Below are 23521 nucleotides of genomic sequence, written 5' to 3'. Positions count from 1 at the left end.
GAAGAGCTGGAAGGCAGATGGACAAGCTTTTCCTGAACCCAGCCAGAGGAGCTGGGACTAGGACGTTGGTCAGTAGTAACAGACAGAGGCACCCGGGCAAGGCCACGAGCCTGGCCCTTCTCACGGTGTGATTTGGTGACTGTACCTCGCTCTCTTCACATGTGGAATGGGGGTGGTCATGCTGCCTCCTTCACCTGGTGACTAAGTGGTGATCTGTGCAAATCTTGGCCTGGTAAGCGCAAATGCAGTTACAGTAAGCTGTTACCACGTTGGCGTGAGACAGGAAGTGTGGCTGGCGAGCACTGCTAAGGCGGCTTCAGCAGGTGAGATGATCCCACCCGGCAGATGCAGACCCTGTCTGCCTCGAGCATGAGTGAGATCAGTGTTGGGGGAATATCCATCTGTGACGATGGGTGAAGAGTGTGCTCCCCACAAGCACTGTAGATAAAGGGTGACACTAGCTGAATCACAGTACAGTTGGCATTTAAGAAAATTTAAATTATGTTTATGGGTGTTTTGTTTGTATATATGTCTTTGTACCATGTACTTTCCTGATGCCCATGGGGGTCAGAAAAGGGCGCCAGGTCCCCAGGGACTGGAGTTACAGACAGTTGTGACCCACCATGTGGATGCTGGGAAGGAACCTGTGTCTTCTGGAAGAGCAGCCAGTGACTGCTTTTAGCCAGCCACTGAGCCATCTCTCCCGCCTCTGCCTTTTTTTTTTAAGGAATTATTCCAGATGGAATTTTGCTGATGTCTACTGCCATTACTCCACTTGACTCTGTCTTTAAAGCTGTAATAGTCTAAGGGCTGCCCAGGACGGCAGAGCGGTACCCACTGCACACGAGGCCCCCGATTGCCATTTCCTCCTTGCCGCCACACCTCCTGCACCCTCCGGATGAGCAGCAGGTGTTCCGTCTCCTTTGGTAAAGGCGATGGAGGGCCTGGAAGGTACTCAATCAAAGGAAATGACAGCTCCATCTGCCACTGAAGGAATCTCATATTCTCGTTGGCATGCCGAGATGTACCTAGTATGGCTTTATCTTCCTAAATCACTTCGCCGGTGCCTTGGACTTGAAAGATAGTAGGACCTAGTAGAAAGAAATAATGGTAGACATGCCTTGTGGGTCTGGGTTTATGTTTATGGAGTAAAATGAGTTCTCACTATTTTTGTTGCTTTGCTGGCTAGCTAGTTGCCTTTAATGCAGATGTGATAAGGGAACACTATACAAAGATGCATCTTTAACAGAATTTTATAAGCTTCCACACTCGACGTAATAACCAGAATACTGAAAATAAAACTGTCACTTCTTCTCATATTATAAGTCAGATTTACAGTGTTCTCTCATTTATAACGTTGTCCTAGACTGAGAGCAAAATCACCATTTTATTATTTTGTATTTGAAGATTGAAATAAAAAGATACTAAATGAAGTGGTTTACTATCAAAAGATCACAAGATTGGACAGCCAGTGCCTACATCAGAGCCTTGACTTTGGCAGAATCTAGCTGGGGTTTTGAGGAAGCCACCTGCTCTTGGCTTGCTTATGAAATGATAAACATTGAACTATCTCTGCATGCATGTTGCTTAGGAGGACACTATTCTCTCATGGCTGCTACTTTGGACTTAGCAAGGCTGGGGTCCATTCTGCTTTGAGTTTGAATTGGAATAAATCTGAGCGCATAGCCTTTGATGCCTCTGGCTTCCATTCCACTCCCGCACACCTGCTCTTTGATCTTCAATAAGCCCTCTGGTCTCTTTTGTCAGCTTCTCGGGCTTCATGAAACTTTAATAACTTGTCTTTCCAGCCTTAGGCCTCGTGATTCTCCAGTTCAATCATTCTTCGCCAACGTGCACTGTCTGCCTCGTCCTTTATTCTCCCAGATCATCTTCCTTGCAGACCCTCTACTTAAGCACTATCCAGACGTCTGGCTTTTTCTGCACTTTAGCTGTCCGGCTCCACTCGGCACCAAGGATCGCCTGCATTTACCCATCAGCTGCTTCTCCTGGTCTCAGAGACACTCAGCTGGAGGCTTATCTCTCCTCATCCATTCCTGCTCTCTTTGTACTGTGCAGAGGGACGGAACCTCTTAGAAAAGTGACACCTTTGGGCTCCACCCACATGGACAGAGCTTTTTCTTGCCCACCGTGGTCTTTTCTTCTTCCACCGCTATCTTGGCACAAGTCTTTGCCCTCTGTGGTTGAGAAAGCTCTCCTTTTCCCATCTCTGGTATCTGCTGCCTGACTCTCTAGGCGCCTTCTTCCTCCGTTTCAGACCCTAACTTTTTTGATAGTCTCCAGATCGCAATGAAGGATACATAGCTACAGTCCTGGACTTGGCGGTGGCGGGGGTGGCAGGGGTGGTGAAGGTGTGGGGATGATGGTGACTCGGTGACCCTTCTAGATCCAAACTGATCCAGATTCCTATCTGAAGCCCTCCATATGTGCTCCTTAGCCTGTGCATTAGTGAGTGACTTTGCTCGTTCCTGGGATCAAGTGTCTGACAAGGAGGGAGCATCTTCGAAGGGCTTGGGCTTGTGTTGACATAGAGTTTAGCGGGTACAGTCCACAGTGTTAAGGAAGGCGTGGTGGTGGAAAAAGAGACAGTTGCTCATAGTGTCTCTGCAGTCAGGAAGCAGAGAGGACACAGACAGGAAGTGGAGCACGGCTATAAAACCTCAAGATCTGCTCATACTGACACCTCCTCCAGCAAAAGTCTCCTCCTATAGTCTCCATAATCTCCCACAGCAGCAGGACCAGCTGCAGAGCAAGTCTTCAAAGGCCGTGAGCCTATGGCAACATTTCATTCAAGTCCTCTGTCATTTGCGTCTCCAGCGTTAGCCCTCCTGCTCTCCATGTGTGTTGATCTCACAGCCTTACACAGACTCAACCCTTCCCTGGTCTACTGACAGTGGCGTCCCCAGGGCCTGACACATCCTTCCTTCCCTTTCCAAGAGCTAGTCTTCCTGACCATTTGGAACTAAATGAAAAGACCCATGTTTGTATCACTTTGTCCCTAGCCTCGTTGGCTGGTCCAGTTCCAAGGCATTAAAACTGTGGGCCTAGTTAACATGTGTGGGCCTCATTTCCCTCTCTGTAGAAGAAGGACATCAGGAACACTCAAGCTGCTTCATAGTTTTCTATGACGGGTTAATGTATGTATAATGTATTTGTATGTGCATGTATGTATGTGTATGCATATATAATGTACATGCATGCATGGGAATGTATGTGTAATGTATGCAGACATATGGGTAATGCATTGTATGTATGTGTATGCATGTGAAGTACTAAGAACATTGCCTGGCCTGCGGTTAGCCTTTAATCAATTTCATGGATTAGCTGTGATTACCATACCCAGCTTATTGCTCCCAGCCTCCTATTTTTCTGAAGTAATTAGAATCTGTCTTGTTTGAAGAAGACATACAGAGGCACATTTTATTTATATTTTGTACTATCCAAGTGTTCAGTGGCATCTCATTTATTATAGTTGGTGAGCCATCTTTGTTTCCATGGTAACCTCACAGAGTCACCTGCTTGTTGGACTTGGGAAGTTTGGGGCTCAGAGGATGGAGCAGAGAAGACTAGCCTGGCTCTGTCAACCTTTCTCCTGTGGCGTTTGTTCCTTCTTCCTTCCATCTGTCCCGCGTCCCCTACTCCAAGCAGTTTTCCCTCATCTGAATTTGTACAGTTCACGTATCTTCTTGGTCCTCTGTGCATCCAGTCTATTCCACCACCTGCTTCTGTCCGTCTTGTCCAATTGCACAGCTCTTCCTTTCCTTACCATTTCCATCAGGACATCGCTGTCGCTTACATTATAATATCCATGGCATTAAAAACCCGTGACGAAGAAAACCCAGGACTCTCATTTCCGTGAGGGAAAGAACTAGTAGTTACTCCTGCTTGCATTTGCACAGGATTTGGTAATTAGTGAATGCAGTTTGAACAGAGAGCAGGTGATCTAAGACACTTCTAGGCGGTGAGAATCTCCACACAGACTTTCATTTTTAACTTAACCTCTATTTCTCTTACACTTTAGATCAGTGTAACACTAAATAACCAGACATTGAGAGTTAAATTTAGTTGTAAAAATATCCTTAAAAAGAATTCTCAACTTTCCTTGTTGATCATAATGCTTTAGCAAACCACTTGTCAGAAATTTACATAAGAATATTAATTTTTTTAAATTATAGTTTAAATCTATTATGCCTCTAATTTTTAAATAAATGGGGCCAGCTGTTCCAGCAACATTCATAGATTTGATGGCTGTTACATGTTTTTACTCAGCCTATCCCCTGGGTTTTAACAGAAATCATTTCAGCTCAGTTTCACAGGATCTCCCCCACCCTACTCCATTCCACTTTGATGTAGGCTGTGGGATTTGTGTTAATTACGTACATTATTACCCAAGTGCAATGTTGAAGGGTCAAGTCCAGAGTCTCTGATTTATTGGGCTCCAATCCCTCCCTGCACAGGCTGCACCTTCAGGCACAATTCAAGTAGAAGACCCAACAGACTGAGTTACTGTGTCCATAGACTCCAATTAATTTTTCCAAGGCTGTATTTCTTATGAATATCTGGGATTAGAAATATGGAAAGAAATTATTTACAAATTATTGTCTGCATAATTAAATCCAAAGTATTCAGTAAATGCAAAGTTTAAACAAGCTTTTTAAAGTATCTTCTTTATGCATTTTAAAAATAATCTCACAATAATTTTAGAATTTTTGTTCAAAGTGGATAAAGCCCTATGACAGAGCCAGCGTTGACACCATGTTACGATTCAGTTGGCTTTTTTTTTTAAATCATGCACTCCATTATATAGAGTGTACCAATTATTACAGGGCAATAACAGTTCATTTCTGAAGCCAAAACACTGCTAATTTTCCTCTTCCCTCCTCCAGGCTAGGGGTAGATCCCAGGGCCTTGCACATGCTAGACAATCTCCCATTACAGGACATCCCCAGCCACTGTTTCATTACTTTTTATTTTGAGACAGAGCTCAGTGTGTTGCTGGCATACTGGTATTTGAGGTATGTTGTGAACTGCTGTAAATGCATTGTCAGGGTTAGACAACCACATGGAATTTATTATGGACAACGTAAATGAAATGTTGACTCGGTAAGGCGAGCCATAGGAACTTGCTTGATCTGGGCACTACTGTTTGTACTTGAATCTTGTAAAGGAAAAGGGCATAGCAAGCATTTCTGTTTCCCTTCTTTATGAAAGTTAAAAAGACTTGCTTATAGCTTTATTGGAAAATTGAAAAGAGATCAGAACTCCAAAAAGAATGTACGCATTTTCACTCCTTTGGCTCCTGTCTTCTAAAGATTTCTCATGCCTTCCCAATTTGTTTTCTGAAATGTTTTCTCCTTAAAGGGAGATTTTAGGATTGTAAAGGAAGTAGTATACTGTCTCTAAAAAGAATACTCTGGCCTTTAAAAGCAACATATACCACTTGCTAAGTATTTGTAAGTATTCATATGTGTAGAATGTCCCTCAATGTTTGATATGTGTATGTGCATATTATTATTGGCATTAAATTACTGCCCCTGGTTTGTGGCATCTAAGATAGTTTTGGGTTGTTTTGTTTGTTTTCATGACAAGTGTTTTCTTTAGGAGATTGGGAATGGTAGATGATCCTATTGATATTTCTTAAAGACCAGCAGTTCATTTGTATTACTTAAATGAGCATTGACTTTCTTTTCTTTTCTCCTGTGTGTGTGTGTGTGTGTGTGTGTGTGTGTGTGTGTGTGTGTGTGTGTGTATGTATGTATGTGCATGTGTGCTTGAGTGTGTCTGCATGTGTATAGAGGCTACAAGCCAATCTTAGGGGCTGTCCACCTTGGTCTTTTGAGGCAGTCCCTCCCTGGAACCTGGAACTCACCTGTTATGCTGGTGGTCAGCCAGCTCAGTGGTCTTCTGTGTCCTTCCTCAGCACCAGGATTGTGAGCACAGGGCGGAGGAGTCGAGAAAGGACCCCTGTGTTTCCTGTCTGGGACTTTCCCTGGTTGTGGCCTGAAAGGCTTCATCAGTAGCTGGCTTCATTGTTTCACACATTGCTTGACACTGTCAAGGAAGAGCTGCCTACAGCAAATTTCCCTGCTTCTCCTTAACCTGCCTCCCACTGCATCTGGCAAACGCATCGATTTATGATGTTCTGTTGTTTCCCGGTTATACCATGTTGATGCAGATCTTCCACATCGGGATCCATCATTGAGGGTGACCCAAATCTACTCTCCTGGGCTATGGTCACCCATGATTGAGTGAAAATGAACTATCTCCTATTTCCTTGGGGGGAAAAAGAAAGAAAAGGTTGTCAAATGTTCTTTCTGGTTCTAAAAGCACTCTCTTCCCTAATTGCTACCTGTAAGGCTTAAATGTCAGCTCCTGCTAGAAAGAATGTAATTTGGGGGTGTGGCCACCTCTGCTTCTATGCTTTTTAACTTTTCAATAGTCCATAACTTTTCAATATCCGTGTTGCTAACATTTAAATGAAATAATTATATATTTACATAAAGGAATCGTCCTGGATAGAAAATATATGTTAATTATGAAGCCTTTATTTTATTCCTTAAGCTTTGGAGAGGGTGTGAATAGAATCAAGAGGAAGACAGTCTTTCCTGTTTCCTTGCTGGGACACAAAGTGAGCTGTAAGGCTCCAGCCACGGCGGCAGATGCTTTCCTCCCAGGGTCTCAGTGTCCTTTCTTGATGACCATGCTTGCTCTACCTGGGTTACTATGCCTTTAAATAGGAGATTCGTGGTGTGTGTGTGTGTGTGTGTGTGTGTGTGTGTGTGTGTGTGTGTGTGTAAGAGACAGAGAGAGAGAGGGGGGAAGAGAAAGAGGGAGGGAGGGAGGCAGGGAGAGAGAGAGACAGAGAGACACAGAGAGAGACACAGAGAGAGACACACAGAGAGACACACACAGAGAGAGAGAGGTGTTTCCAGAGAATTCATGCCCCAACACATGGTGATCGAGTGGTCACACTTAGGCACTGAAATGCTTTTTAAGGTGTTGTCATGATCAAAACCCAAAGAAATCCCTGCCCTCCAGACACTTCTGTTAGAAAGCAAAAGATGCCTTATATAGGTAATAGATACATGTGATATATAATGAATGAGGTGACCCTGAGGCAAGGGGAAATGTTGGTAAGAATCTGGGGGGAGTTGAAATTTTCCTACAGTGTCCAGGGGAAGGATGTAACATGAATTGCTAAACAGTCTTATTAATTAAAAAAAAAACCCATAGCCAGATTTTGGGGTTAAAACCTGAGAGATCAGAGGAATAGGAAAAGCCATGTCAACCTCACCTTACCAGCCCTCAGTCTCCAAAGAGAGCTACCTCCTGTATACCCATGCCTATATGCCTTTCTGTTCTGCAATCTCACTTCCTCTCTCCACCCAGCTACATCATTTCCTGTCTGTCTGTACAGACCTCCAGACCTTTATGGTTAGTGCTGGGATTAAAGGTGTGTGCCACCACACCTGGCTCTGTTCCCAGTGTGGCCTTGAACTCAGAGATCCAGGTGGATCTCTGCATCCCGAATGCTGGGATTAAAGGCCTGAGCTACCACTGCCTGACTTCTATATTTACTACAGTAGCTGGCTTTTTCCTCTGATCCTCAGATAAGCTTTATTGGGGGACACAGATACAATGTCACCACAGAAGATTCTTGGTGACACTGGTACCCAGGGCATAGGCCTCAAGGCAACACAAGCAGGCACAGCAGAAGGAAGAGAAGTAATGGCTGTGACACATTTGATGAGATGGAAGGGGGAACAGGTTTGTGGTATGGTGCAAGGACTTGGGGACGCAGGACAGAGGCTAAAAGTGGTTCCCACAATGCACCAAAGCCCCTGGGATTTCCCTTTCACTTACCCAGGCACCCTACCAACTGCCTCCATACATATTAATTTAATCTTTACAGCAAATGAGTAAATCAATTTTTTTTATCTGTTTTACAAATGAGCCTATAACCAAAAGTAACTCTAGCTCCCCTAAATCACGTAAGGACATCTTGTATCCCCAATCCCTTCCTCTTAGGCACCATTCTGCTCTGTAAGACCTGCAAAGTTTAGACAACAGAGCTGTGATTGTCTCTTGCCCCATGTGAGAGGAAAAGGTGGCTGGAGAGTTAGTCATGTGCTCTCCCCCACTTCCCACCATACTTTGTCAGCGAACTTTAGGATGAAAATGTAGTCCAAAGAATTTCACTGGAGTCAGGGAAACCTCACTCTCTGGCAGAGGAAGCACCTAGCAGGGGAGTCATATTGCTGCTATATTTAGCTGTCAGTCAATGCATTTATTAACCTGTCAGCTGTCTCCCCATTCAGGCCAGCCCAGAGCTTGGGCTTGCCTTACTTATTAAAAAGAACCCTTGCTGGTCCTCAGGTTGTCCTCATATTTCACTCATGTTCCTTACCCCAAGACTTCAGTCCAATCTACTCCCAGAATTGTTGTCGTGTAAGAGAGGACACATCAATGAGGCGCTGTGTCCTTGTTTCCAGTGCCTAGCTTCCCAGGGGTGGGTGTGATTGCTCTCCAGTTGCTGTGGCCTCCCACTTTGAAAGAGTCATCTTCCATTCATAGCACAAGCTTTAGTTTTCTAGTCTCCATTTGGCTCTCACCTCCTAATGCACAGAATGGCATGAAGGTCAATGCTTAGAAGGCACGTAGCTCATGTGGTCTGTGCTGACACCCGAGGGTCGAGGCACATTTCAGCCCTTGTAGAAGTTTGGGTCTTCTGTTACTACCAGCCAAAGAATTGCAGAGCATAATCATTTTCTCTACACTCTGGAAGATGGACACATGGTTGCTACTGTTCTTTGAATAATTCAGAGAAATTTCAGTCCTTTAGTTTGTAAATATCTAAATGGTGGTAAAGTATGGTCACTGTTGTGAAATAATACTGCATATCTTGCCGGGCGGTGGTGGCGCACGCCTTTAATCCCAGCACTCGGGAGGCAGAGGCAGGCGGATCTTTGTGAGTTCGAGGCCAGCCTGGGCTACCAAGTGAGTTCCAGGAAAGGCACAAAGCTACACAGAGAAACCCTGTCTCGAAAAACCAAAAAAAAAAAAGAAAAAAACAACAACTGCATATCTTACTTTTGCTGAAAAGAACTGAGTCTGCATTTTTTTTATGGCAGGAAACCCCATGCAGCAATTGCAAGGTCAATACTCTTGCTTTGAAGAACTCACATTAAGAGAAGGCAGACACCTTCAGTCACATATATCTTTTTAGCTTGGGGTTTTATCATGATTTATATTTTGATCAAACATTAAATGTATTCTTTTTGAAAAATTATTTTATTTTTAGTTAAGTGTATGTCTGTATGAGGGTATTCCCACTTAAGTACAGATGCCTTCAGAGGCTAGAAGGGAGGCGGACCTAGGATCCCCTGGAATTGGAATGGGTGCTGGGAGCTGAACCCAGATCCTCTGCAAGAGTGATACACACTCTCAACTGCTGCCCCATTTCTCCAGACTCATTTCTTCTTCAAAGAAAATATACTGTAATGTATTCTTGCATCAAATTGTCAATTATTAAAATCCATAGACGTTTGAAATGATGAAAAATATACATGCACAAATTATGAAGATTTTTTTAATAACTCAGTATTTGGGAAAATTGAAAACAGGATAAAAATACCTTTAAAGGGTGAGTGAGTTAGGGTTTTTATTGCTCCTGATTAAACACTGTGACCTAAAACAACCTGGGGAGGAAAAGTTTATTTCTCTTACACTTCTACATCACAGTCCTTCGTCACTGAAGGAAGTCAAGGCAAGAACTGAGGCAGAGGCCCTGGAGGAACGCTGCTTGCTGGCCAGCTCCTCATGGCTTGCCTTCTTACATAACTGAGGACCACCTACCTAGGGATGGAGCCATATACAGTGAGCTGGGCCAGCCTTCGTCAGTTATCAATCAAGAAAGTGCCCCCAAAACTTGCCCAAAGGCCAATCTAGTGGAGACATTTTCTCAATTGGCGTTCCTTCTTCCCAGATGTCTCTAGCTTGTCTCAAGTTGACATAAAACTAGCTAGCACAAAGGAACATATTTTTCCAAAATTAATATCCTTAACACAAATTGTCCCTTTGTGTCCAAGCACCACAAGCCAAATTCTCTTTAGTCTTCATATTACATTATCATTAGCCATGTTTTAAAAAACTGGAATATGACATTCAATTAGGAGGCAATGAAGATCTTTTAAGTATACAGTTACACACAAAAATCAGAAGAAATTGGTCCCAGAGGTCATAGCACTGGGAATTAGTATTACCTGTGTCCTAAAGACCAAAGATATTTGGGATTTGAGAAGTACTGGCTCCATTTAAAAAAAAATAGTGTCTTCTATTACATTGTTCTGTGTCTCTAACTTTGTGTCAGAACCATGATGTTTTTGTTACTATAACTCTGTAGTACAACTTGAAATCAGGAACGATGGTAGTATCAGCATCATGCTTTTTGCTCAGGACTGCTTTGGGAATATAGGCTCTTTTGTTCTATATTAACTTAATTTTTTTCTATTTCTGCAGAGATTGTCATTGGAGTTTTGATGGGAGTGAGAAGGCTGAGAAAAGGGAGGGTGCAGGGAATATGTTCAACACACAATATATACTTGTACGAACATTGTAATAAAATTATCTGTGAGATGCTGCTGAACAAAGAAAGAACACTGCCATCCCGCCTGTCCTCTCCCCTGTCCACCACCCATGAGGTCCTTGAGGGAAGGACTTATCTGGTCATCTGTGCCACTGCTGGGCTTGCACATACTTCAATATTCACTGGGCTGCTACTGAATGTCAGACTCTAAAGACCAGATTCTTTCCTTGTCCCATTGACATTTAGGGCTCAGTAATTGTGTGTTGGACAAAGGAGAATATCTTTTACAATATGGAAGGCTTAACAGCATACCTGGCCCCTTCTCACTAGATGCCCATATTGACAGTCAGTCACAGCAATCAGAAGTCCAGACATGGTCACATATCCCCAGGGGTGAAATTGCCTTGCTGAAACCACATTTTAAAATGCCTGAGGTTGAGTCTAATTCTTAGGTATTTATTAGGGTAAAACATATGCTATTTTAAAGTCCCTCTCCTTTCTAGATGACTTGGATAGTATGTAAGTCCCCCCTCCTCTCTAGATGGTGTAGACAGTGTCTAAGTCCCCCCTCCTCTCTAGATGGCGTAGACAGTGTGTAGGTCCCCCCTCTCTAGATGGTGTAGACAGTGTGTAAGTCCCCCCCCTCTAGATGGTGTAGACAGTATGTAGGTCCCCCCCTCTCTAGATGGTGTAGACAGTATGTAGGTCCCCCCTCTCTAGATGGTGTAGACAGTGTGTAAGTCCCCCCTCTCTAGATGGTGTAGACAGTGTGTAGGTCCCTCCTCTCTAGATGGTGTAGACAGTGTGTAGGTCCCCCCTCTCTAGATGGTGTAGACAGTGTGTAAGTCCCCCCTCTCTAGATGGTGTAGACAGTGTGTAAGTCCCCCCTCCTCTCTAGATGGTGTAGACAGTGTGTAAGTCCCACCCTCTCTTGATGGTGTAGACAGTGTGTAAGTCCCCCCCTCTCTAGATGGCGTAGACAGTGTGTAAGTCCCCCCCTCTCTAGATGGTGTAGACAGTGTGTAGGTCCCCCCTCCTCTCTAGATGGTGTAGACAGTGTGTAGGTCCCCCCTCTCTAGATGGTGTAGACAGTGTGTAAGTCCCCCCCCCTCTAGATGGTGTAGACAGTATGTAGGTCCCCCCCTCTCTAGATGGTGTAGACAGTATGTAGGTCCCCCCTCTCTAGATGGTGTAGACAGTGTGTAAGTCCCCCCCCTCTCTAGATGGTGTAGACAGTGTGTAAGTCCCCCCTCCTCTCTAGATGGTGTAGACAGTGTGTAAGTCCCCCCCTCCTCTCTAGATGACATAGACAGTGTGTAAGTCCCCCCCCTCTCTAGATGGTGTAGACAGTGTGTAGGTCCCCCCTCTCTAGATGGTGTAGACAGTGTGTAAGTCCCCCCCTCTCTAGATGGTGTAGACAGTGTGTAAGTCCCCCCCCTCTCTAGATGGTGTAGACAGTGTGTAGGTCCCCCCTTTCTAGATGGTGTAGACAGTGTGTAAGTCCCCCCCTCTCTAGATGGTGTAGACAGTGTGTAAGTCCCCCCCTCCTCTCTAGATGACATAGACAGTGTGTAAGTCCCCCCCCTCTCTAGATGGTGTAGACAGTGTGTAGGTCCCCCCTCTCTAGATGGTGTAGACAGTGTGTAAGTCCCCCCCTCTCTAGATGGTGTAGACAGTGTGTAAGTCCCCCCCCTCTCTAGATGGTGTAGACAGTGTGTAGGTCCCCCCTCTCTAGATGGTGTAGACAGTGTGTAAGTCCCCCCCTCTCTAGATGGTGTAGACAGTGTGTAAGTCCCCCCTCTCTAGATGGTGTAGACAGTGTGTAAGTCCCCCCCTCCTCTCTAGATGGCGTAGACAGTGTGTAAGTCCCCCCCCCTCTAGATGGTGTAGACAGTGTGTAAGTCCCCCCCTCCTCTCTAGATGGCGTAGACAGTGTGTAAGTCCCCCCCCCTCTAGATGGTGTAGACAGTGTGTAAGTCCCCCCCTCCTCTCTAGATGGCGTAGACAGTGTGTAAGTCCCCCCCCTCTAGATGGTGTAGACAGTGTGTAGGTCCCCCCTCTCTAGATGGCGTGGACAGTGTGTAAGTCCCCCCTCCTCTCTAGATGGTGTAGACAGTATGTAAGTCCCCCCTCTCTAGATGGTGTAGACAGTGTGTAAGTTCCCCCCTCTCTAGACAGTATGTAGGTCCCTCCCCTCCTCTCTAGATGGTGTAGACAGTGTGTAATGATGCACACCTTCTTACAGAGGAGGCATTTGAGTAAGAGCCCTCACGACAGTCCTTTTCCCTCTTGCTTAGGAATCATTATGATTCCAGTAAATTGCTCACTAAATTTCATCTGTCGCCCTTGGTCCTGCTCAGATTGAGCTAAAGCCTGTTGAAATTGATTTTTGTGTCAGCTGTACAGCAGAGATTCAGTAAGGACCAGAGAGCTTCCCTTTCATTACTGTCTATTTTTTTCCTTCTGAATTACTTTAGATTTGGTGGGCCCTAATTATATTCCAGAGATTTCCTGGCTGACATTTCCTTTGTTTTAATGAAAACTTGTGGAGGTTTGAGGACATTGTGGGAGAAGGTTTATGCAGCAGCAGCCGTAAGAGTGTCAAGTGGGTCCCCATTTGTGCTCCTGGGTCGGGAACACTGCGGGCCCTTGTGGTCTGACCGCGCTGGGTGCACAGGGCTGCTCTTGCTGCCGCTGCTGCTGCCGCCGCTGCCGCTGCTGCTGCTGCCGCTGCCGCTGCGGGTGACTGAGACACACTGGGGGTGACTGAGACACACTGGGGGTGACTGAGACACACTGGCGGTGACTGAGACACACTGGCGGTGACTGAGACACACTGGGGGTGACTGAGACACACTGGGGGTGACTGAGACACACTGGGGGTGACTGAGACACACTGGGGGTGGACAGCTTCCTCCCAAAGCTCAGTGCTGTCCTCCCTAGCCCCTCTCCTATGCCTCGTGGTCACAACCAACCTCCCTCCCCCACACAAGGCTGTAAGCCGCTGACTGTAGGGGTCAGTGTGGGGTGGAAATGGCAAACCTGTGCAGGGCCAGGGAAGAAGACATCATGAGGGTCCTCAGTGAAGCCAGTGAGACGATGAACTGTAGCAATGGGGCTCGCTCAGGCCTCCAGGGCTCGCTCCTTCAGTTTGTTAGTTAACACTGAGAAGGAAAAACAAAAGCCAAACCTTCGTAGCAATCCTCCCACGCCTCGCTGCCTCCAAGGCAGGTCCTTCCCCTGCCAGCTCTCTGCTGTGGAGAGTGCCACCTCCAGCTTCTCCCAGGTGAAGCCCATGGTGGGTCACTGATATTTTTACTCATAGTGACGGAGGCAAAATACACAGTTCACTAAGCCTAGAAACGTTGCATTTCTTAGCATGATTTGGAACCTATCTTTTGTAAGAAGCTGTCCTCGGCTGGGGTAGAAGATTCCATGGACAAGGAGGAGCTTCTGTTCTGGGGTGTAGCGGCTGGGCTACCTTTAGGGCCAGAAGCATTTGGGCCCTAGGGACTTGGGAGAGAATGGTGTCCCTGTGTGTGTCTCACAGGCAGCTCATGTGTGTCCCTGTGCAGCTCATGTATGTCTCACAGGCAGCTCATGTGTGTCTCACAGGCAGCTCATGTGTGTCCCTGTGCAGCTCATGTGTGTCTCACAGGCAGCTCATGTGTGTCTCTCTCACAGGCAGCTCACATGTGTCTCACAGGCAGCTCATGTGTGTCTCATAGGCAGCTCATGTGTGTCCCTGTGCAGCTCATGTGTGTCTCACAGGCAGCTCATGTATGTCTCACAGGCAGCTCATGTGTGTCTCACAGGCAGCTCATGTGTGTCTCACAGGCAGCTCATGTGTGTCTCACAGGCAGCTCATGTGTGTCTCACAGGCTGAGCACTATAGACATTCTCTCTCTGCTGTTGACAGGTAACACCAAGAATTCTCTATCTCAGGGAATTTCTAGCTCTCTGTAATCACCATAGCCTGTTACCTGAGAACAACTTCTCAGACACTAATTTCACCAGGTGTCTACAGAATGTTCCATCAGACACAGCAGAAACCAAACCAACCACTGGAAGCCAGCAGCGGGGTCTGAACTTTTAAGTTTCTTTTTGAATTTTGAGATTAGAATTATATAATTTCCCCCTTCCCTTTCCTCCCTCCAAACCCTCTCATATATCCCTCCTTGCTCGCTTTCAAATTCATGGCCTCTTTTCTCATTAGTTGTTACACACATATGTGTACATACATATGTGCCCTTAAATAGAACCTGCTCGGTCTGTCTAATGCTACACGGATGGATGCTGGTTTCAAGGGCTGACTACTTGCTGCTGGAGAACCAGTTGCTGTACTCTTCTCTAGGGAGACTTTGTCTCCCATTCCCAGCATTCCTTAGTTGCCTCTACTTCTCTGTGTAGGGCTGATGTCTCATGGGCTTTCTCCCATTCAGTATTGTTGTGAACGTTTAGGTTTTAAGAATTAATATTTAACTGGTAGATATTTTAATATGAATTTTTCATTTTTAAATAACAACTCTTACATGCATTGGACAGCTTCTGTTTTCTGTGAGTTACCATGAGGTCTTTCTTTTCCATATTCCACAAAATTCCTCTTGGACAGAACTCGAGGTCCCCAATGCCATTTCTGTCCCCCAGGTGCCACTTTTTTTTTCTTTATTTATTATGTACACAGAAGAGGCTGAGTTCTCCCAGAGGGAGCAGAGGAGGATTACAGATGGGGGGCGCCATTTCATGGGTTGAATTAGACAGAGGCCAGGAAAGCTCTTGATTCTTTGCTCTTTGGGGGATGGGCAGGAGGTGACTGGGAGTGTGTTCTTGGCTTGAGGCCAGGGCACAGAGACGGGTTATGCTGCCCTCCGTTCTCCTCACCCCTCAGCTTGTCTGCCTTGTGGCTCCTGTCACTTCAGCTGGGCACACCATTCCTGAGCACAGACATTAGGCTCCCTGCCACAGAAACTGCATACATTAACCATTGTCTGCAAAAAAAAATCGTGACGGATTCGCCTCCCTTGAAGCATCCATTTTGATTTATAAACTGAGCCATGCTGGCAGCCACAAAAACTGAGATGTCCTAGTTTCCAACAAAGAGAAGGGAGGTAGTATCTTGTTTCCCACCAGGAGTCTATAAGAAAGCCTAGGCTCTCAGTGCGCCCAGCCCTGAATAGTCTTAAGCCTTGGAGAAGCTGGGCAGAGGATTGGTGGTGTGCGGTACTGAGGGAGAGGGCAGTCTCATAGTGGCAGTTCTGGGCCAGGGCTTTGTTGACTGTCCCACAGGCTGGGAACCATCAGGAGCCAGGTCATAGTTCTGCAGATTTGCCAAGCAGAGCTTTGCAAGTCACCAGTGAGTGTCTCGTGACAAGCGAAGAAACAGTGGTTGTCTTTGACCTGGAGAAACCCTAATAGTAGATGCTGTGCCAAGAATGTTCCATGAGCATTTGTGATTTTAAGGTTCTTTGGAACCATTCCATAGAATTCTCTTGCATAACTCCCCTGCCTCAAGGCATGTTTCCACTCCAGGATTTCTTTATTTTTATTTCTATGTGGATAGGTGTTTGAGGCTGTGTACGGTGGGCATACAGTGGCCCTGAAAGCCAGAAGAGAGCATCAGGTTGCCTGGAACTGGAATTATAGATGGTTGTGAGCCATCATGTGGGTGCTGGGAATTGATCCGAGTCCTCTGGAAGAGCATCCAGTGCTCTTAACCACTGAACCATCTCCAGCCCTCTAACAGCATGTTTCTATCGAAGGACAGTAGTATTCCTGAGGAGAAGGCCCTGACATCTTGAGGATGAGACTGACAGGTGTCATAACTGGGAGTGGGGGCTGCGTGGGGGCTGGGGTATGCCCTTGACCTCCTTGTGATGTGCAGAGGTGAAGCTGAATAGATATTTCTACTTCCCCAAGATCTGCAGAGGGTTCCTGCAGTCTCTCTGGAGAGTTGAAAAGAGCTTCACTTAATTCATTTTTACCTTCTCTTCAAGCAAAGCAGTCACATTCACTGCCTGAAGCCTCTCTCAGTCATCCAGTCCCATACAGTTTGCAGCTAGACAGAAATACAGGGGACCCAAGGAGACTGATGTGGAATGTGAACGGTCCCAAGAATGGAAACACAATCGTCACATCGCGCACCTTCATCTAATGTGCTAGTTATCGAATATTGCCTGAGTCCCTTCTCCATCACACCTTTAGAGGCTTGGAGGGAATCTGTGCCTAGTTGACTCTCGGGTCCTTTATCTCTAGCCCTCTGCATGTCTCTGGGCTCTCTGTCCATCCCTCACGATCTAACACTTCCACCCTGGTCCAAATTGTCGCCATTTTCAATTGTCTCCAGATGGGAGCTTGGCTCTGGGCGGGGTACCCCTTCAGCTAAGGGCAGTTTTAGAGTGTGTGTGATGGAGTTGAGAGCTTTCTGGGGCTTCCGTTTGTGGTGCAGACTCTAGGTCAGCTGTTCTCAACCTGTAGGTCACAAGCCCTTTGGGGGTCAAATGACCCTTTCACAGGGGTCACATATCAGAAGCCTTGCATATCACATATTTACATTAGGATTCATAACAATAGAAAATGCATTTATGAAGTAGCAATGAAATAATTTTATGGTTGGGGGTCACCACAACATGAGGAACTATATTAAAGGGTCACAGCATTAGGAAGGCTGAGAACCACTGCTCTAGATGGTATACTGTGGCACTAGTGACTGATGGACAGACAGACAGATGGACAGATGTAGATAAATTTAACCAGAATTGATCTGTGAGACAACACTTGCCATACTACGTGTTCTACACTCTTATCTTCTCTTTTTTGGTGGTTAGTATGGATCTAGGGCCTTGCGCATCCTGGGAAAGTGTTCTACCACTGAGCAACACTCTCAGCCCTTCTATTTGTTTGATTTGATTTGTTTTCATTATTCTGGAAATGCATATTTGAAAAAGAAAAGAAGATCACAGCACTGGCTGGGACCAGCAGGGGTTAGCATAGAATGCTGTGGAAATACAAAGGCGGCACATTCATTTGCTACTGAATTTGAATTGAAGATGCTCTCCTTCATAGAGGGGAATTGTCTTGAAGGCAATTCAGAAGAGAAGGAGCCACTCTGCTGTGTGAAGCCTTGGATGGGAGGGTGAGATGCACTGAAATTGGCTGATCTGGCATGTGTGCCTCATTGGGGAAAAATGTATTTTGGTGACCTAGAAATGAAAGCCCTCTCTTCCAGGCTAGCCTCAGGCTGGCAGCTCCACAGCTGGCTTGCTGGTCTTCAGAAAATAGCACCACAGAGGTGATGCTTCAGCAGCCGTTTCTGAGGAAACGGCTGTTTTCCCCTGCATTCATTTTCGGGAGGAGACAAAGGGAAGCCTAAGCATGCTTGAGTGGGTCACATTTTGTCTTGGTATTGAATTATTTTATACGGAACAAGAATCAGCGTAGTTCTTTACATCAAAGTGACGCAGAAGAAAGGGGAAAGAGTGGATTTGTGACTGTCTGATGGGCCCACAGGCCTCAGCACCTGTGATCTCCAAACACCTGCGCGCGCGCGCGCGTGTGTGTGTGTGTGTGTGTGTGTGTGTGCGCGCGCGCGTGTGTAAGGCCAAGGTCAATGCTACATTTCTCCCACCATAGCTCTCCGTATCTTTTGACACAGGGTCTTTCCCTGAGCCTGGAGTTCATTGATTCAATTGTCTGGCTGGTCAACAACTCCAGGCACCCACTTGTCTTTGCTGTCCTCTAAACCAGTGCCAGGGTTAGAGATGTGTGCTGGGGTGCCTGGTATCCTTTGTGGGTGCCTGGGTCCAGTGCGCTGGGGTGCCTGGTATCCTTTGTGCAGGTGATAGATCTTGTGTTCATTCTGCAGGCTCCTAGCTCTCCCAGAAATCCTTCTTCATCATTCTTGGCAGACTTTTTCTACACCTTTTTTCTTTAGCACTAAGATTTTGGTTGGTTTTTTTTTTTTTCTAGATTTTAGTCTGTTTACTAACTTTTGTTACTGTTAAATATCTCAGTAGGAAACAAAACACTTCATGCTTTTATTCAGAAATGATGCAGTAGTTGCAATCCGACATCTCTATTTTTTGTGAAGAATTTTATTTAACTCTTGCCTCCATTTAGAAGACTGTTTTCATTTCATAGAAATCTAATTTTCAATTTTTTATTGAACTTACAAATTAGATTCAAATTCAAATGATGTCTATATTTTTATTTTTAATTACTCTTAAGAGTAGAAATAAATTAAAATATTGAAGGGAGTGTGGAAATTTCACTTAATTATTCCCTGTGGAAATAAGGTCCGCCTTTGTTATCCTGACTCCAAATTTTTTAGACCATTAAAACAACAAAAAGAAACATATTTGCAGCAGAGATGAACAGATCAATGTTGAGCTCATGTGAAACATGATTTTTTTAAAAACATCATGTAATCCAAGCATACAGCACTTGTGATATAGAGGCAGGAAGATCGTGAATTCAAGGTATGCTTGGCTCTATAATGAATTCAAGTTCAGCCTGAGCTACCCAAGATTGTCTCAAAAGGAACACAAGAGGCCGGGGAGATGGATTCAGGAGTAAGGCTCTGCCTGCACACAACAGGACCTGAGTTTAAATCAGCACACTGTAAACCTAGTGCTCCCATAGTGAGATGGAAATGGACACAGGAGCAGGAGAACCCTGCAAGTCCATAGACCCACTAGCCTGGCACACAAAGAAACAAGGAAAGAAGAGATGTTGTCTCAAACAAGGCAGAGAAGGTGAGGACCAACACCTGAGACTGTTCACACACACATATACACACACATATACATACGTATGTGCACATACATATGTGCACATACATATATACACACATATACATACACTCATACACACATACATACATGCATACCATATATATATATGTGCAATATTTAAGAAAACAAAAATCATTTTCAAATTTCAACAGTACAGATTTGTAACCCAGGTCCTGGGTGGCAGAAATGAGATAGAGAACACTATATCCTAATATATGGGTCTCATTAGCTGTGAGATTTGGGCCTCATCCCTAAAAGAACAGGATTGTTTGGATGCATTATGGGGCTGTTCTTATTAATTTACTCTTGTTTTTATGATGTGGCTTCTTTGAAAACTGTCTCCATCCTAACTGTGCCTCAGGTTTTTAATGATCTTGAAGTCAGCTGACTGCTCACCATTCCTCAAAGGTCTGCCTTAATCTGGATGGTAACCAGCTTTGACATCCTCCAGTGATGTGAAAGGCAGCTCATGCTGAGCAGGGTCCTCCTTGGTCCTTTGTGGTCCTTCCTGACCATCAGAGTCTGACAGCTAGGCAGCATCCCTGCTCCAGCTTGAGGAGCCTCTGCCTGGGCCTGAGCCGAGGCTGGTCATTGTTCTGTTTGCAGAATCTCACTTAAGCCCGGCCTGCCTTCATAAGGAGGCATCAGCCATGTGACAGCTCCATCAAAAGCCAAACTCTCAGCTTGAAGTGAAATTCAAAGTGAGTGTAGAGCTGTTGTTTTATTTTCTACATTCATAGAGAACTCTAAATGAATGAAGCCACAAAAAAATCATATACCCTTAATTTTTAAAATAGCAGTTATTTTATTGATTTCAAACCAAGAATTTGCCAGTGCCTTCTGTGTGAAATTTAACAGGGTTGATTTTCTCCTCTGTTCTCTGGCCTTAGGCCAGCACCACACTGTCGAGTAGCTCTATTCTGTCCCAGCTGCTGCTCTTTAATTAGACGTTGGGGTACCCTTGTAACAAATTATTCACTCAAAGAAGATTCAGTGCGCTGGGGTGCCTGGTATCCTTTGTGGGTGCCTGGGTTCAGTGCGCTGGGGTGCCTGGTATCCTTTGTGGGTGCCTGGGTCCAGTGCGCTGGGGTGCCTGGTATCCTTTGTGGGTGCCTGGGTCCAGTGCGCTGGGGTGCCTTGTGCGTAGTGTCTCAGATTCTATGTTGGGAGAAGTACCACATAGACCTCCATGGGGAGAAAGGAACTCAGAATGTGTCTTGACTTGGATAGCCAAGGTCCTGAGCAGAGGAGATCCCATGAAGGTCTGATTCCAGGGGTGATGCTGCAATGATGCCAGAGAGGAAAGAAAGGAGAAAGAGACAGAAGGGAGAATGTTGATACAGTGGGCACCAAGCAATGGTGGAAACAGAATGTGTTCCTTGGTAGTGGAGAGGTGAGGTTTGATTGAGAGGAAGAGAAGTGATACTTTAATTAAATTTAGAAAAAAAAAAAAAAACTAGACATAGTGCAGGATCAAGAAGGCAAAGACCTAGAAGAGAGACCATTACAGGGGCTAAAAACAATAGTGTTTAGAGAACTTCAAACAGTTGGACCACAAAGCCAGTGGGCTTCTATCAAGCTGATTTTCACAAAGGAGGCCAGCCCTTGGAGAGTGCTATTAGCTACTTGCAAGGACTGACTTTGCCCAGCCCAAGGGGACCAATTCAGAGAATTCTAACAGAGTTGAGTTGGATGATATCAAATTGACTCATGTGTTTGTCTACAGGTGCCCTTTGTCTTTCAGTTTTCAGAGGAGAAACATTGTTCTAGATGTGGTTGGCAGTCTTTCCAGCTAGCTGTGGTCTCTCCCTGAAGACAGTAGTGCAGCATCACAGTATTCCTCAGACCTCCAGGACTCTGACAGCTATCTGGGACACACCAAGAGAGTGCTGTGGCTGCTGCATCTTCCTGTGACCTTGACTGTTCCAACTCAGAAACTGAGTCCCCAGCCATGAGTGCTGAGTCCCAGCAGCACTGTTCCCCTCCGTCACTGTGGAAGTAAATGTCCAGATGCTCCTGGGGATGAAGAGTTGAAAGTGGTCCCTGCCCCCCTTTCCCATCACCAAGTGTTGGCTCCACACATTTACCAGTGCCCAGCTGACAATGGCCGTTATAGCCAGTTGATTTTGTTGATTGATATTGTTTTTTCAGTCATGAGGATTGACCCTAAAACCTTGTGTATGCTGGGCTTGTCTCTACCACTAAGCCATATTCCTAGCCCAACATGCAGAATGTTTTAAGAACTGAAAGTAAGTCCCTTCAGTTCCTATTTACTGAGATTTCCTCATCCCCTCCATCCAGACTGGTCTGTACTTTGTGTGAATCTGCCACTCACACAAGCCCTGGTTTAGTGCTTTTGATAGAAAGAAAATCGGATTGTCCAACATTCCCATTTCATTTACTTGATGACCCCCTGTGAAAATGAGTAAAAAAGATGACATAACAGGGAATGTTTTTAAAAAACAAATACTAGCCAGGCAGTGGTGGCGCACGCCTTTAATCCCAGCATTCGGGAGGCAGAGCCAGGCGGATCTCTGTGAGTTCGAGGCCAGCCTGGGCTACCAAGTGAGTCCCAGGAAAGGCGCAAAGCTACACAGAGAAACCCTGTATCGAAAAACCAAAAAATAAATAAAAAAAATAAAAAATAAATAAATAAATAAATAAATAAATAAATAAATAAAAACAAATACTAACTAGAATTAGGTCTTTAAAACATTTCTATTGTCTATCTATGTTTTTGTCTGTCTGGTTTCTGCATACTGGAATATTGATCTAGCCATTGATCTTTATGTGATTGGAATGGAAAACTAACATTGTTCATCACAACTAAATCTTGTTTTTTTTTTCTTACAGGGTCGTCATGTCAAAACAGGACAGCTTGCAGCCATCAAGGTTATGGATGTCACAGGGGTAAGGCATTTTTATCACATCATCTCATTAGCTATATAGTTGTAACAAAGAAGTGAGTGACAGAAAAAAAACATTTGCCAGAAAAGTGATCTTCCTAAATACTCCAGATCCTTTCCCGTTTGTGATTCTTGTGAAGAAATATGAATCTCCACAGCCAACTGAGCGGGCCATGAATAAATCACTGCGGTTAAATTCAATACTACACACTGCCTTAGGCTGTTAGACTGGATAATGTGTGCCAGTAATTTACATAAACATAACCATGGACATTTGCATTTGAAGGCAAAGTAAGGATTCCAAAGTATTAAAATTATAACCCTGAAATGACAAAGAAGAGATGGACCATAACTGTTTCCCTAAAGGGCTGCCCAACACGGGAGTAGAGGAGATCTTGGATAGTTATAAAATCTTCATACTACACTTAATATGAACATTTTTTAAAATAAAATATTTGTGACCAAATAATCACCCACAAATTCCTATTTATTAAAGAACAACTCTAAACCAAACTTCTGCGTGGATGATCAAACAATCTAATATTCCTTTAGACTTTACATTAAATATAATCAAATGCTTTCAGTATTTTTGCTTGGTCTAATTTAAAATATTTTAATGACTTTTCAAGATTGTAGAACAGAAATCAGATTTTAAAGGATTCATAGGACATCAAAACATGTTATTAATTTTCTATTGTTCTGGGAATTTCTCCAAGATGTCTGTCTTTTTATGTTGGGCATAAAAGCTAAAAGACCAAAGTCTCTATTTGGCCAGAAGTAAAATACTGAATGTAAACAGACATCAAGTGAAGGAGTCACACAAAGATATGTGTGACTCCAAGAAACAGATTTTAAAAAAGAAAAAGGGCACACTGTCTGCACATTAGCTGTGAAACCCCCCTTTAGATGGTCTGTTAACTTTGGTAAATACCTGTTGGAAGGCTCTTCAGAAATATCCATGAATCCATAAAAATCACCAATATCCATACATATCAAACATAGTATTAATTATTTGTTTACTCATTCTTTATTATTGATCTAAACTTCTCTCTAAATTATTCTTTTCAATTTAATGAAATATAGGAACAAGATTTTCCTTCTATTACCAGTTGACTAACACTAAAATGCTTATTACTAGTTGTGTGCTTTTGTGTTTCTTTTTACTGTCCTTGGTATATTTTTTTTCAATTTCAGTGTTGTAAACTAATTCAAATATTTGACCT

The 23521-nt window shown here is 44.6% G+C and overlaps 1 protein-coding gene across 4 annotated transcripts in view; it reads left to right on the top strand.

Moving 5' to 3' along the window:
• The window catches only part of Tnik (TRAF2 and NCK interacting kinase), a 418588-nt gene that overhangs the window by 223155 nt on the left and 171912 nt on the right, over positions 1 to 23521 (top strand). For all 4 annotated transcript variants that reach the window (XM_006971170.4, XM_016000780.3, XM_006971168.4 and 1 more), the window contains exon 3: positions 22246 to 22302. In XM_006971170.4, coding sequence (XP_006971232.1) covers positions 22246 to 22302 — 57 coding nt within the window. The remainder of the gene's footprint in view (positions 1 to 22245; positions 22303 to 23521) is intronic.

Source organism: Peromyscus maniculatus, chromosome 6, assembly GCF_049852395.1.
Source record: "Peromyscus maniculatus bairdii isolate BWxNUB_F1_BW_parent chromosome 6, HU_Pman_BW_mat_3.1, whole genome shotgun sequence".
NCBI lineage: Eukaryota > Metazoa > Chordata > Mammalia > Rodentia > Cricetidae > Peromyscus > Peromyscus maniculatus.
This window is presented reverse-complemented; position numbering and strand designations above follow the sequence as displayed.